At 56.2% G+C, this 14,919-nt stretch overlaps 2 protein-coding genes across 6 annotated transcripts; both read right to left on the bottom strand.

Annotated features, from left to right (window-relative positions):
• Nucleotides 1–391: 391 nt before the first annotated feature.
• Nat14 (N-acetyltransferase 14 (putative)) lies at nt 392–9,760 on the bottom strand. 4 transcript variants are annotated; one of them, XM_076569932.1, is made up of 3 exons: nt 9,627–9,760; nt 2,049–2,172; nt 392–1,471 (listed from the first exon to the last, which is right to left on the bottom strand). In XM_076569932.1, exons 2-3 carry the CDS (start codon nt 2,118–2,120, stop codon nt 923–925), a joined length of 621 nt encoding a protein of 206 aa, XP_076426047.1. In that variant the 5' UTR covers nt 2,121–2,172; nt 9,627–9,760; the 3' UTR covers nt 392–922. The 4 variants fall into 4 exon arrangements, with proteins under 4 accessions (XP_076426047.1, XP_076426028.1, XP_076426037.1 ...); XM_076569913.1 differs by lacking the exon at nt 9,627–9,760 and adding an exon at nt 2,727–2,867; XM_076569922.1 differs by lacking the exon at nt 9,627–9,760 and adding an exon at nt 2,467–2,671 and having other exon boundaries at nt 2,049–2,169.
• Nucleotides 3,380–9,758, bottom strand: Znf628 (zinc finger protein 628). Of its 2 annotated transcripts, none has more exons than XM_042270940.2 (2): nt 9,627–9,758; nt 3,380–6,643 (listed from the first exon to the last, which is right to left on the bottom strand). In XM_042270940.2, exon 2 carries the CDS (start codon nt 6,636–6,638, stop codon nt 3,522–3,524), a length of 3,117 nt encoding a protein of 1,038 aa, XP_042126874.1. In that variant the 5' UTR covers nt 6,639–6,643; nt 9,627–9,758; the 3' UTR covers nt 3,380–3,521. The 2 variants fall into 2 exon arrangements, with proteins under 2 accessions (XP_042126874.1, XP_042126877.1); XM_042270943.2 differs by lacking the exon at nt 9,627–9,758 and adding an exon at nt 8,444–9,590.
• Nucleotides 9,761–14,919: the final 5,159 nt, after the last annotated feature.

Genomic DNA, 14,919 nt, shown 5'->3' with positions numbered 1-14,919 from the left:
CTGTTAAATCTGGATGGGAAGTTTCTAGTCCCCATCTGAGGAAGGAGTGTCTGAACTTACCAGTGCCCAGAACAAAGGTATGGAGGGCAGAGACCAAGGGATCAAGGCTTCTGTATGGAGGGGTTACACACACACACACACACACACACACACACACACACACACACACACACACACCAGGCAGCTGTGGGGGGAAAACTGTGGTAATGGGGAGCATGACTCAGAAGGCCTGGCAGGGACGGGGCCGCTGCTGTGAGCTCACTGCTTCTTCTCCCAGCGAAGTGCACCTCCCCTTCCCTAGCAATTAATGTCAACTTTGGAGAGGAGGAGCCAGACGGAAGGAGGGGGTCTGGGGGAGCAGCTGGGAAAGGCATCAGAAAGGAGACAGGCGCACAGAAGTCTCGGGCTTTATTAACAAACTGTAAAAAACAGATGGGCTTGGAGACTCTGCTCCCAGCCCCACCCACTCCCCAAAGATCTGCCCACTTTGGGGGTACACTGTCGCAGACTCTAACTCTGCCTCTCACTCTCCCCAAATATCCCTTCCAGACCTAAAACACACACAGTGGGGGCTTTGTAGATCCAGAACCAGAGAGGGTTTTTTTGTTTGTTTTCTTTTATTTTTTGTTTTCTTTTGGTTTTTTTTTTTTTTTTTGGGGGGGGGGTTGTTGTTGTTGTTGTTCTCAGTGCATACAGACTAGGGGGCAAGGAGTGGACAGGGTGACCTCTAGTGGTCCCAGAGTCCCCACTGCACCTGGCAGGTCCACCGCGGGCCTGAGTCCATCAACCTCAGCGCCTGCCTCACCGTCAGCCCAGCAGACTGGGTAGACACTGAGGGAGGGCACGCAAAGCGCCTGGCACACAGTGGGTGCTCTTTAGGTGCTGGTTCTGCATCCATCTCCCCAGTGGGCACGGTCTACCATCACAGATCTTTGCTGAATTCTCTCACCAGCATATAGCCCATGCAGCCCCAGCCTCCCTCTGCCTGGTAGCCACAGGCCTCCAGTAACCCTGCCACGCCCCAAGCGGCCACGGCCACTGGGACCACGAGCCGGGCCCGAGGTTCCCCCATACTCCCAGCCCAGGCTCGAGCTCGGGATTCAGCAAAGGCCAGCAGCCTCCTGCCCACGCCCCTGCGACGATGCCATCGAGAGACGGAGAGGCGGGTGACTCGGGCTCCGTCCCCCACGTTGGCACCAGGGGCCAGAGCCAGGACTCCACACACATCGCCTGAGCCCCGGACAGCCACCCAGGGGCCCCCCAGGCCGCCGGGCGGAGGCAGAGAACCCCACCGGGCTCGCAGGCCCAGCTTCACAGCAGCCACAGCCAGAAACACGGGCAGCAGGAGGGCCAGGGCGAAGGAGGCCAGGACGAAGCGCAAGCCGCTGCTGGCTGCGGCCAGGAGGAGAAGGGCTGGCGGGCGAGTCAGAGCGTGGAGGGCCACACGGTTTTCTGTGTCTTTTACACCAGCCTGTGGGTGGGAGCAGGGACCCAGCCATTCATCACATTGGAACTCCCGAGGAAGGGTTCCCACGTGGGAAGAGAAGCCAGCTGTTGGGGTAGTTCCAGTCTGACCCACTGGGTGTGAAGGGCTGAGTGAATGAATGAGGTCTAGATGGATGGATGGATGGATGGATGGATGGATGGATGGATGAATGTAGAGCCCGGGGGCCAGTGAGTCTGGAGGGCATGCAAGGGTAAAACACCAGATAGGGAAATTGAGGCCGTGAGCTCTTCGCAGGAGGGTCTGGAGGATGAGAGCACCTCTCGTTTGGGGGCTGGTAAGTGGGGCCGACTGGCGGTCAGGAGCCCTGAACATCCATCCCCCACACCCTTCCAGCGGCTTAAAAAAAATAATAATAACAGATGAGGGGTAAGTAGGGAGAAGGAACTAGAGAGGAGGGACCAATTAAAAACAGCCGAGGCCGAAAATATTCCCCCTTTGGAGGTCCCCGGGAGCGCAGGCAGGTGGGCGGGGCAGGTGGAACCCACTTTGATTGTCCCTAAGCAGCTGCGCATGCTCACTGGTGCCCCTGCCGGCCTCTCACCTTCAGCATCTCCAGCACCAGGGGCTTCTCATCTTCCCTCATCTCCCGCACTGACAGGTGGTTGGGGGCCATGGTAGCCCCCAGGCCGCCGCCCCCCAAGAAGGGAGCTGGCGTCGTGCACCTGCTGAAAACAATTAGGTGTGTGTTAGGTGGGCACCCGAGTCCTCAGAGCTCTGGGAGAAATGGGCTGCAACATTTCCCAGATCACCAAAGGACGCTGGAGCACCGCCAAGGAGGGTTGCCACAGTGTCAGGTCAGGAGCCCCCACACCCAGCGGGGCTCAAAGCCTCCCCGAGTCGTCCCCCACTCCGGGGAAGGCATTCAGCGATCTGTCTGTAAACTCGCTCCCTCCCCACACTGCAGGAGCCCTGCAGTGGGTCTCCATCCTGCATAGCAGGAACAAGGGCCCTGCAAGCACCTCCACAGGGTTGCTCAAATCCCTTGACAGCAAGGGGGAGCAGGGTCAGGAAGGGGTCACCAGCGGAAGTGACGTCCACACTCCCGACTGGAGGCGGACCCGGCGCCTTAGCAAATGTTGCCGAGCTTCTCCCACCAGCGGGCAAGGGTTGGCAGTCACGAGGGAACTGCGAGGGCGAGGGAAGAGCTGTGACCTGCTGGAGGCCGGTGGGAGATCCATGGGGAAAGAGGAGGGGGTGGGGGGCAGAGAGGGCTTCTTACCCGGCCTGCCTGTGGAGGGTTAGCACAGCGCCTTTCTTGCCGGTCCTTCGTTGCTAAGCGACCTGAGCATCAGGAGGAGGCGGCTTTGCTAGCAAACCTAGTCTCATTGGTGGCTGGGTCTTTGAGGGAAGGAGCGGGGGCAGTACTGAGCATCCCCATCCGCAGGGACCTGTGTCTCAACCCGGTGGCACCTGGGGTATCGTTTGGATCAATAATATCCTTCTACCTTTCAGGCGAGGCAAACTTACGGGGAAGAAGCATCTGGAATTTGATCCCTAATCCTCCCTGGTATAATGACTATAGTGACACGCGCGGGTGTGTACACACACACACACACACACACACACACACACACCTTTAAAAGATGGCAAAGGGCCAGAGAAATAGCTCAGAGAGTAAAAGAGCTTGCCAAACGAAAGTCCACACGGCAGACTCCCGCAAAGTCTGTGACCTCCACAGGTGTACCCCCCCCCCCCCCCCCGCAACACAAGAAAACTCTTTAACTACGAATTGCGAGGCCGGCAGAACCGATCCGCACCCTGGAGAAGCAGTTAGCCTCCGCACCGCAGAGCCCGAGGGAAGAATGAGAACCTCCAGGTCCTAGGCAGGAGCTGTGCCCACGACTATCCTTTCCCCCATGAAGACAAAACCAAGAAGAGACTCTGTCTTTATTAGCGAGCCCAGCCAGCAGCCCCCACCCCCCGACTCCCGAGCTGACCCCAGCCCAGCTGGGGAGAACAGTGATTGCGGGGGTGGGGAGGACGTCTGTGGCAGACGGAGGTACTAGTGGCTCTCTCAAAACGTGTGTACCAACTGGACTGCAGGCAGAGTCTGCACAATCTGGATAGAGGGCACACTCTGCGGGGCCAGGACCCCCGGGCCAGCCACTGCAGGGACCACTTGTACCATCTGGGAGGTGGGAGCTACGGGCACCCCCACGGGGGCCGAGACCGGGCCAGGTGCTGGCGGGGCCAGGAGCTGCAGTGTCGTGGTGGTGGCGCCTCCTGCGGCGCCGCTGCTTTCCAGAACATCGGTAGCTGGAGCGCTCCGAATGATGAGGAGTTTCTGTCCTGCTGGGCCAGTGGCAGCCGGCTCTGTCAGCCCAGGGGACAGGGTCTCCACCTCCTGCACACACAGCCTGGTCTGCTCGCCGTCGGCTCCACTCAGCACCAGCACACTCTGCAGTCCCTCCTCTGTCTGCAGCGTTTCAAACACGACATCCTGGACCACGCTGGCACTGGCCTCGCCGTCCCCCACCTCCCCAGGTCCAGGGCCGGTGAGCAGCTCGTCAGCAGTGCCACTCTGAACCACCAGCAGGTTTGGAGTGTCTGTAGCCACAGCTCCGCCACTGGAATTGGAGACTTGGCCTGTCAGGGGCTGGAGCTGGACTGTAGTCACCTCCTGTGCTGGTTGGAGCTGGACCGTGGTCACTTCCTGTGCAGGCTGGAGCTGGACCGTGGCCACTTCCTGCGCTGGCTGAAGCTGAACCCCACTCACTTCCTGTGGCCCTGTCTCCCCACTCCCCACATTCTGCAGAACAATGAGACTCTGCCCTCCCCCGCTAGCTCCTGCGTTGCCGCCTCCCTGCATCCCCAGACCACTTGGGCCTGGGAACCACACCACGCCTGCCCCCTGTCCCGCTTTCGCCACGGCCCTCGGGCCCTGCTTTGCAGCACCATTGCCCATACCCCCAGCATTGGCAGGAGGCAACAGAATGAGCTTGGGAGGTGGAGGCGGTGGAGGAGGGGTAGGGGGCTGGACACTGCTAGGGATCAGTTGGAGACCCTGGGCAGTCTGCACCAGGAGAAATGTCTGGGAGTTGGGGACCACCGGGCCCGGGGGCGTGGCCTGGGCTGTGGTCCCAGCCACTTCAAGGGAAAGTGTGGCCTGCAGGTGGGGGAGGACATGAACATCTTGGGCCGCCAGTGGAGTTGGAGCTGCGGCCAATGGGGCAGGGGGCTGTGGCGCCGCAGGGCCGGTGGTGCCCGGAGCTGCTGTGGCTGGGGTGTGCGTCCTCAGATGCCGCTGCAGATAGGCGGCCATGACAAAGCCCCGGCCACAAATGGGACAGGCAAAGGGACGCTCAGCCGAATGGGTGCGCTGGTGCAGCAGCAGGTTGGAGGAGTGCGTGAAGGTCTTGGGGCAAAGCGGGCAGCGGAAGGGTCGCTCGCCCGTGTGCACGCGCTGGTGCTGCCGCAGGTTGGACGTCTGTGCGAAGCTCTTGCCACACACGCTGCAGGCGTGGGGCCGCTCGCCGGTGTGCACGTGCCGGTGGCGCCGCAGGCACGAGGTGTTACGGAAGGCTTTGCCACACTCGTTGCAGGCGTAGGGCCGCTCGCCCGAGTGCAGTCGCAGGTGGTACTGGTAGTGGGAGGACCACTTGAAGGTGAGGCCACACTGGCCGCAGGTGAAGGCCCGCAGGCCCGTGTGCACGCGCTGGTGGATGGCCAGCAGGGAGGAGCGCTTGAAGGCTTTGCCGCACTCCCCGCACTGGTAGGGCCGCTCGCCTGTGTGGTCCCGCAAGTGGTAGCGCAGCCCGGAAGAACCCTTGAAGGCCTTGCCACACTCTGCACATTTGTAGGGCCGCTCTGCGGAAACGGGGGCGGGTGGGGGTGGAGGGGGAGCAGGGGTGGCCGGGGCTAGAGGCTCCTGGGGACAGGTGACCTCGGCGGCCTCAGCCTGAGGGGGCGGCCGTCCTGCCGCCGCCTCCTCCACGTGGCACTGCTGGTGAGCCAACAGGCTCGCCAGCTGCGGGAAGGCGCCATCACAGCTGCCACAGCGGAAGGCCTGTCCACTGGCCCCGCCGTGGCTGTGCTGGTGGCGGGACAGGCCGGCCACGGTCCGGAAGGACTTCCCGCAAGGGAGGCAAGCAAAGTTGGGGGGGCCCGCGGCGGCAGGCGAGGGCTGCGGCAGAGGGGGCTCGGCTTGGGGCAGCTCGGCCGGCGGCGTATCCTGGGGCTGGGCAGCCCCGGCGGGCCCCGGGCACGGCTGGTGCTCCAGGAGCAGCTCCTCGCTGCTGAAGCCCTGCTCGCAGCCGTCGCAGCGGTACACCAGCTCCACCGTGGTCTCGGCGGCAGCCAGGAAGAGCTCGGGCACCACGGGCGGGGGCGGCGGCGGGGGCGGCGGGGCCTGGGGTGCAGGCGGGCTGCGGGGCTGCAGGTAGGCGTCGGAGACCAGGACCTTGGTGCTGGCTCCGCTGGTCTCCCCTGCAGGGGTGGGGGCGGGGCCGGGGGCAGGGCCGTGGGTGCGATGGTGCAGCAGCAGGTTGGAGGAGTGGGTGAAGGTCTTGGGACAGAGCGGACAGCGGAAGGGTCGCTCCCCCGTGTGCACGCGCTGGTGCTGGCGCAGGTTGGTACTCTGCGTGAAGCTCTTGCCGCAAATGCCACAGGTGTAAGGGCGTTCCCCGGTGTGCACGTGCCGGTGGCGTCGCAAGCTGGACGAGTTCTTGAAAGCCTTGGGGCAGTCGGGGCACGGGTAGGGCCGCTCGCCCGTGTGCTGTCGCAGGTGGTACTGGTAGTGGGAGGACCACTTGAAAGCCAGGCCACACTGGCCGCAGGTGAAGGCCCGCAGGCCCGTGTGCACGCTGCGGTGGATCTGCAGCAGAGAGGAGCGCTTGAAGGCTTTGGGGCAGTCGGGGCACTGATAGGGCCGCTCGCCTGTGTGGCCCCGCTGGTGGTAGAGGAGAGCCGAGGATCCCTTGAAGGCTTTGGGGCAGTCCGGGCACTTGTAGGGCCGTTCTCCCGTGTGCGTGCGCTGATGGTGCAGGAGCCGAGATGACCACCGGAACGACTTGCCGCACTCCCCGCACTCATACTGGGCAGCAGGGGTGGGAGCTGGGGCAGTGGGGCCTGGCTTCTCCCCAGTTCCCTCCGTGGTGGATGCTGGCGCCATGTCCACGTGGGAGCCGGCCATCACACCTGGTGCAAGGATTCTGATCAGAGTGGGCTAGCACTGGCCTCCTCACCACTCACACGGGCTCTTCACGGAACAGGGCAGCCCCTCTATGTCACCCACCCTGTAGGGCTGCTTCCTTAGTGTTAGGGCTTCCACCAGCCTAGGGTTAACACACAGTATCACAGAAATGATGGGGTATCCAGGGTGTCAACTTCTCAGCAAACTGCAACTAGGTGGCCAGCTCCTCTGGGAAGCAGAGATCCAAGAAGGGGTGGTCTCTAGACCGAGCCCTGCCTTCAGGACCCTGGTCCCTGATGTCAGAGCCTTAGGAGGCTCCGGCTTGGCTTCCTGCTCTGGTGTGAAGACTTATCCTTAGCTTTCTCCACCTCCACACTTGTCCCCACCACCACACCTCGATCACCCCACTCCACCACCCACTGCCCCCCACTCCCTATCCCAGGGATGACTTCCTGTTCCCACAGGATCTACAACCTCCTCCCACCCCGCCATCACTGCCAAGGCTCCCTGGCACACCCACCCCGGACACAGCCGCCTGTCTCACTGGGCACACGTTCGTGTGCACACTTCTGAACACTCCCCGTGCGCCCCTCACTCGCACAGCACTTTCTCTGACCCCTCCACCCCTCGGTGGTAACCCCCTGACACGTTTCCTCCCCACTGAATCCCCCTGCTCCCCTGTTCTCAGCAGGTGACCTTGCTTCCGATCAGGCCCTGCAGTGACTGGAAAAAGAACAGCAATCAGAACAGAACACCTCATGCGCTGACCACTGGACCAGCGGTTCCCAACTGAGCCAACTGTCATCCGACTCGGGTCATCTTGTGATGCTGGAGACACTCCCTGTTGCTTGCCTGTCACGTGCGGGGACAGGGGTGCTTCTCAGCACCCTACAGTGCACAGGATGAACCCCCACAAAGACCCAGCTCAAAACAGCAGCAGCAGCACACGACTGAGAAACTGTAGGATCCCCACACACACGCTTCCCTGTGCCACGGCCTCCGACCTCCCGTGGCATCCTCGTTTGCTTCAGCTAGACCATTCCCAGCAGCGAACACAAAGACACAACACCCTTGCTCCGCTTCTCTCCAGCCCTCCACAGGTCCAGCGTCAACCTGCCCTTCCCTCTGGAACCGCCTCAGTCACCTGCAGTCCCCAGCACCCCAGCCCCGTGATGCTGAGTCCCCCCTTCAGGCATGCATCCTAACTTCCGATGGCTGTCTCCTTCCTGTCATCTCGGCCTTTGGGCCGGATCCTGCTAAACCTGGAGGCTGAGTCAGAGCCCAGTCAAGAATGGCTGGTCTTTCTGTTTGCCCCTCTCTCTGGAAGCCCTTACCCCTCCTAAGGCTCCACAATTTATAAAGAAAAGGACTCCAGAAGTATAACTCTGCTCAAGACTCTCCTTTGCGCCACATGCTTGGTGCACTGTGCCTAAGACACCTCCCACTTAACCAAATATTCAGAAGTAGGGCTGCTGAGGTGGCTCACGACGGAGCGCCTATCCAACCCACACAAAGCCGAGGTCTGACCCCAGCACGGCACACACCAGGGGTGGTAACCCAGAAGGCTGAGTCCAGCCTGGGCAGTGGTCACGCCTGTGTTACAGCAGCCTGCTGAGTGCTCATGGCCGGTGATCTCCCCACTTGGTAGCCTCCAGTCCCTCTGGCCTTTCAGGCATGCAGGGAGAGCTGGGGCTCCTGCCTGGTACCCCTTCTCTCCACCATCCACGGTCCACCCTGTCACCTGGAGACACCTCCTCAGACCACGCTACTTAAGTCCCTTCCCACTCACTGCTCTCTTCTCATACCTCGAGGTGGTGTTCCCTTCTTCGTGGGGCTGGGGCTCTCCACCTTTCCCTACACAGCCAGGGTTTTTCAACCTCAGCAGCACAGAGATTTGAGGATGGGTCACTCTTTGTCAGAGGGGCTGGCTCACACATTGTTGGGCGTTTGGCGGGGTTCCTGACCTGTCAACCCGGTGGATGCCATTGGCAGCCAAAGCAGGACCGAGTTTGACATTTCCTCAGCAGATCCTCAAGCCACTGCTCCAGGGTCCCCCCAAGCAGAGTCCCAGCCACATCTAGGCCTCTCGCTGCCTCTTTTAGCCTGTCTAATGTCTGCACCGTGTAAACAGGGGACCCCTGTGCATCCCAGCATCGACCAGCTGAGTGCATGCTCAGTGAATACAGTCTGAGCAAACAGGGACGAGGCTATGGAGGATTGCTGTTTTTAAAGGATGGGCAATGGGCTATGAAGGGTTTCTTTATTAAAGGATGGGCGTCTCTTTCACCATGCAAGGGGCTAATGAGCTTAAGAAACTGCATGTGCCTTTTGAGAGAGGTCAGGCCACATCTTTTAACACAAGATGCCCAAAGGAACTGGGGGACCCAGCTGAGCAGTGGGAGTCCCCTTTAAAAGGCTGGGCTTTGATGCTCTTGGGGTGTAGCTGGACTGTTAGTTAATGACTGGCATGCATGAAGCTCTGGATTCCCAGGACAGCAGAAAACCAGGCCTGGTAGCACTGGCCTCTAATCCCAGAACATACAGGGTAGAGGGAGGCAGGAGGATCATACATTCAAAGTCATCCATGGCTATACAGGGGCATCCTGAGCTACATGAGACTTTGGGGGGGAAAAAAAAAGGTTAAATACCTGTCTCTATCTTTGTACAGATTTTCTAGGGACCAGCACAGAAACTTTTCCTTCAATGTCTGGGAAACTGTCACCCGCCTTTAAGGAAATAACCCTCTTTCAAGAGAAAGGGGAGGAAAAAGAAAAGACATGAAGCTTTGCAAAAAAAAAAAAAAAAAAAATGCCTAGCAGAACACAGCACCCTTCCCCTTTAAGAGGGAGGAGCCGGCCTCGCCGACTACAGATCGGAGGGCGCGCCAGCGCCTTTCCCTTTAAGATCCCCCTTCCGGTTTCCCGCTCGCCGTCGCCCCCGCGGCCCCGCCCTCCGGCCCTTCCCCCACCCCGCCCTCCGGTCGCTCACCTGTGGCCCCGGCCTGGGAGCGGGGGGGACCAGGGAGAACCCCAGAGCCTGCCCGCGGGGGCCGACGGGAAGCGGGGCCCGGCGGCGCGCTGCGGGAGCCGCGGCCCGGGAGGGGGGCGGGGGCGCGCTCCCTCCCCGCGGCCCCCGGCGCGAGCCACTCAACCTTTATCGGCGGCCACTCGCGCACACAAACCCCGCCGCCGCCGCCGCCGTGCGTCATGACGCAACGCGCCGCCCCCCCCCCAGCCCGCAGCCCGGCCCCGCCCACCGCCGGCGCGCGCCGGGTGCCGAGCCCCTGTGCATTGGGGGGTCCTGGCGCGGGAAACTGAGGCCCTTTTGCAACCTGCCTGCCCGGCCCCGGGGCTCGCGGGCAGCCTGCGGTGCCCCTGCCAGCCTGCTTCCCACCTCCTGCCTGCTGGCATCTGGGGTGTGTGGGTCATGCTGGCTTTCCCAGCGTGGTGACATAGACACCGATCGTTTGTGTTGCTTTAATTCTTTGTTTGTTTGTTTCCTTTTTTTGAGGCCACCGGCTCATGTAGGTGGTTCAGTGTGCAGCCCAGGCTGGCCTTGAATTCGTAACGCCCATGCCTCCGCCTCCCCAGAGCTGGGATGACGAGCGTGTGCTCCCTGGAGAGGAGTCTGGGCTTTGCCTGGTTGCTGTCCGTGGGAGCTTCCTGTGCGTTGTAGTGTGGTCAGCCGGAGCTCCAGTCTGTGCCCACTAGTTAGGGTGGAACTGCCCTGTGTGCGCGCACAATGACAGCCCCAGTTCCTTGAGGCGCTCCAGCAATCCACTAGTTCAAAGGCAATACCGAGCCAGACACTCTGGGACTGTGGACCTCTCACACACACACACCACCAGCACCACGCTGGACTTGATTTCCTAATTCTCCTACCTCCCAAGTGCTGGGATTACAGGGGTGCACCACCACAATGGGCTTCTACAGGCTATTCTCTGTGCTTACTCAAAGACCCTTTATCTCTAACCCATCTCTGCCTAGCTCTTGCTGGAAAGATACAGGATAACCAGGGTCCTCCTGTCGGTTGCCTGGGGACAGACAGCTTCACACTGCCATAGTCAGCAGCATAAAAGGAGTCCCCCGCCGGGCGGTGGTGGCGCACGCCTTTAATCCCAGCACTCGGGAGGCAGAGGCAGGCGGATCTCTGTGAGTTCGAGGCCAGCCTGGACTACCAAGTGAGTTCCAGGAAAGGCGCAAAGCTACACAGAGAAACCCTGTCTCGAAAAACCAAAAAAAAAAAAAAAAAAAGGAGTTCCCCTAGACCAAGACCAGTGGTTCTCAACCTTCCTAATGCTGCGACCCTTTAATACCGTTCCTCACATTGTGGTTACCCCAACCAAAAAATATTTCATTGCTGCTTCATAACTGGATGTCAACAATGTAAAAGATTACAAATAGATCCATATTAGTCACCATGCACAAAACTCAAGTCCAAGTAGACCAAAGACCTCAACATAAATTCAGTCACACTGAATTTGATAGAAGAGAAAGTAGGAAGTAGTCTGGAACCCATGGGCACAGGAGATCACTTCCTAAATATAACACCAGTAGCACAGACACTGAGAGAAACAATTAATAAATGGGACCTCCTGAAACTGAGAAGCTTTTGTAGCAAAGGACATAGTCAATAAGACAAAAAGACAGCCTACAGAATGAGAAAAGACTTCACCAACTCCACATCTGACAGGCTGATCTCCAAAGTATATAAAGAACTCAAGAAACTAGACATCAAAATACTGAACAGTCCAACTAAAAAATGGGCTATAGAGGGCTGGAGAGATGGCTCAGTGGTTAAGAGCACTGGCTGCTCTTCCAGAGGTCCTGAGTTCCATTCCCAGAAACCACATGGTGGCTCACAACCATCTGCAATGAGAACTGGCGCCCTCTTCTGGCATGCAGGCAGAACACTGCATACAAAATAAATCTTAAAAAAAAAATGGGCTATAGAACTAAACAGAATTCTCAAAAGAAGAATCTCAAATGACTGAAAGACATTTAAGGAATTGATCAACATCCTTAGTCATCAGAGAAATGCAAATCAAAATGACTCTGAGATACCACCTTACACCTGTCATAATGGCTATGATCAAAAACACTAATGACTGTCTATGTTGGAGAGGATGTGGAGCAAGGGGAACACTCCTCCACTGTTGGTGGGAGTGCAACCACTGTGGAAATCAATATGGCAGTTTCGTAGAAAATTAGGAATTGATCTACCTCAAGACCCAGCCATACCACAAAGATACATGCTCAACTATGTTCATAGCAACATTATTTGTAATAGCCAGAACCTGGAAACAACCTAGATGCCTGTCAACTGAAGAATGGATAAAGAAAATATGGTACATGTACACAATGGAGTACTACTCAGCAGAGAAAAACAATGGCATCATGAAATTTGCAGGCAAATGAATGGAACTAGAAAATATCGTCCTGAGTGAGGTAACCCAGACTCAGAAGGACAAACATGGAATGTACTCACTCATAAGTGGATACTAGATATAAAGCAAAGAACAATCAGACTGCAACCCACAGATCCAGAGAGGCTACCTAACAGGGGGGACCCTAGGATGATTGTGGTTTATAGTAAGTTTTGGGTTTACCCAATCACTGGGCAAGCTTTAATGAAACATTTCACTATTAGGATAAGAATTTGCACTGTATCAAGCTGATGAAAGAAAACGCTGGCCGTACTTTCAGGAGGGGAGGCTAAAATCTTTTCAGATTATGGATTAGCCTATAGAAAAATATCTGCCATAAATCAAACAGTGAAGGGGAAGATGAATAGGAATCTCATTTCCACAACTTACGTAAAACAGCTCTCTGAACAGATGAAGATAGGTTTCTTCTGTATCCCAGAATCTAATCAATATTTATATGTATAATTCAGCTATTATTTGGCTTAAAAGGGCTTATTGGGAAATGTTATTATTTATATTATTTTGTACAGAGAAAATATTTTACTGTTTAAAATAGCCCTGAAGTTTTAAATTATAACCTGTTTTTATGTGCAGACTGAGTATTATTTCTCCTGGAGTTGTACATAAAATGTTTTTACATTTAAAAAAAGGACAAAAAAATTACATTGCTACTGCATGACTGTAATTTTGCTACTGTTATGAAATGCAATGTAAATATCTGACATTCAGGATATCTGGTATGTGACACCTCCCCCCTTGGGGGTTGCCGCCCATAAATTGAGAATCACTGCCCTAGACTTTTAGGGACTCGAATTAGGACAAACTGGGGATGTGCCTTGGAGTCTGTAAGGAATTTCACAACTATAGACAGTATAGGAAACAGGTTTGGTGACTTTTGTTTGTTTGTTTGTTTGTTTGTTTTTCAAGACAGGGTTTCTCTGTGAAACAGTCCTGGAATTCACTCTGTAGTGAAGGCTGGCCTTGAACTCAGAGCTCTTTCTTTCTGCCTCTGCCTCTGCCTCCCCGAGTGCTGGGATTAAAGGCATGTGCTGCCACTGTCTGGTGGATTTGGTGACTTTTTTTTTTTTTAATGCCGAATGCTTTTTCTTTTCTTTTTTTCTTTTTATTTTAATGCCGAAGGATTTGGTGACTTTTAAAAAGTTACTTTAATATAGGTTTAAGCACAGGGTTTAAGCCGGGTGGTGGTGGCACACGCCTTTAATCCCGGGGTCTCTATGAATTCAAGGCCAGCATGGTCTACAGAGCAAGTTCCAGGACAGCCAGGGCTATGCAGAGAAACCCTGTCTTGAAAAACAAAAGAAGGAATGAATCTCAGATGAAAGACACATCCAGCGTAGATATGAGCTTCCCAGGGGAGAGTGGAGGGAAATAAGAGGCCCTCAGTGTAGGTACAGGCTCGTAGGGGGAGCAATTGTCTTAGCATTAGCCACAAGGCCGTTTTGTTGACTCTCAGTTACATCTCCAGAGGCTGCTGAGAAATCACTCTCTCAGTCCCGGGGTAAGAGGAACGGATTCTTTAAGATTTGTCTGTTTGCTTGTTTTTTAAATCTATTTTTATGTTCTCTGTGTGAGAGAGTGCCTACATATATGTCTGGGTGCCACATGTGTGCCTGGTGTCTGAGGAAGCCAAAAGACAGTGCCAGATCCCCTGGAGCTGGAGTGACGGACAGCCGTGATCTCCTGGGTGTGGTCACAAGAAACTGAAGCCCCATCCTCAGGAAAACCAGCAATTGCTCTCCACTGCCAGGCAATCTCTCCGGCCCTGCGTTAGCAGTCTGAACTAAAAGAACATCATGCAGGGGGCGGTGAAGTGACTTGGCCTGTGCAGAGCTCGCCGCCCAGTCTGATGACTGAGTTCAAGTCACATCCATAACAGTGGGGGGGGGGAGAGACGGGACAGGACACGACACGACACGACTCCAACTGTCCTCTGACCTGTGTCCATGCCCGCGTGGCATACACACGCATGTGCACTTATACAAAATAAGTAGATAAGTGTAATTTCATTTTATTTACTTAGAGTGTGTGTGTGCACACATATGCCATGATATGGCAGTCAGAAAACCACTTTTATTAATCAGTTCTTGCCTTTTATTACCTCAGGGATTAAACTCAGGTTTTTGTTGTTGTGGTTGTTTGTTTTGTTTTGTTTGAGACAGGGTTTCTCCGTGTAGTTTGGGTGCTTGTCGTGGATTTCTCTCTGTAGACCAGGATGGCCTTGAACTCACAGAGATCCGCCTGGCTCTGCCTCCCGAGTGCTGAAATTAAAGGCGTGCGCCACCACCGCCCAGCCGAACTCAGGTTTTCAGACTTAATGACAAGCACCTTTACCCACTGAGCCATCTGGATGACTGCTAATTTAAAAAAAAAAAATTAAGAGGTCTGGAGAGGTGGCTCTGTGTTTAGAACACTGGCTGCTCCTGCAGAGAATCTGGCTTTGATTCCCAGCACCCACATGATGGCTCGCAACTGTCTATAATTCCAGTGCCAAGGGACCTCGAGAGACACCAGGCACGTGAACACAGACATAACTGCAGGCAAAACACCCATACCAAAAAAACGAGAATAAATAAATCTATTTTTAAGTTCAAAGTCTCTCCCAAGATTGGAGGCGGTCCCTTAGCTGTGGGACCCTGTAAAGTCAAAATGAAAGTTCCAGCATTCTGATCTACAAAGACACAGTAAACACCCCCATGCCAAAAATGAAGGCGTGGAAAGATTGAGGGAAAAAAAAAAAAAAAGGTTGGACCAAAGCAAAACCCAAGTCCAACAGGGCGAACCTTAGCTCCTGTATCTGCAGTGGCAGCATGGGGCACATGAGTCCACGTGGGCATT

This window comes from Peromyscus maniculatus, chromosome 1 (genome assembly GCF_049852395.1).
Source record: "Peromyscus maniculatus bairdii isolate BWxNUB_F1_BW_parent chromosome 1, HU_Pman_BW_mat_3.1, whole genome shotgun sequence".
In the NCBI taxonomy this organism is placed as follows: Eukaryota; Metazoa; Chordata; class Mammalia; order Rodentia; family Cricetidae; genus Peromyscus; species Peromyscus maniculatus.
Note: the sequence above shows the minus strand (reverse complement) of the source record. Positions and strands in the feature narration are given on the sequence as shown.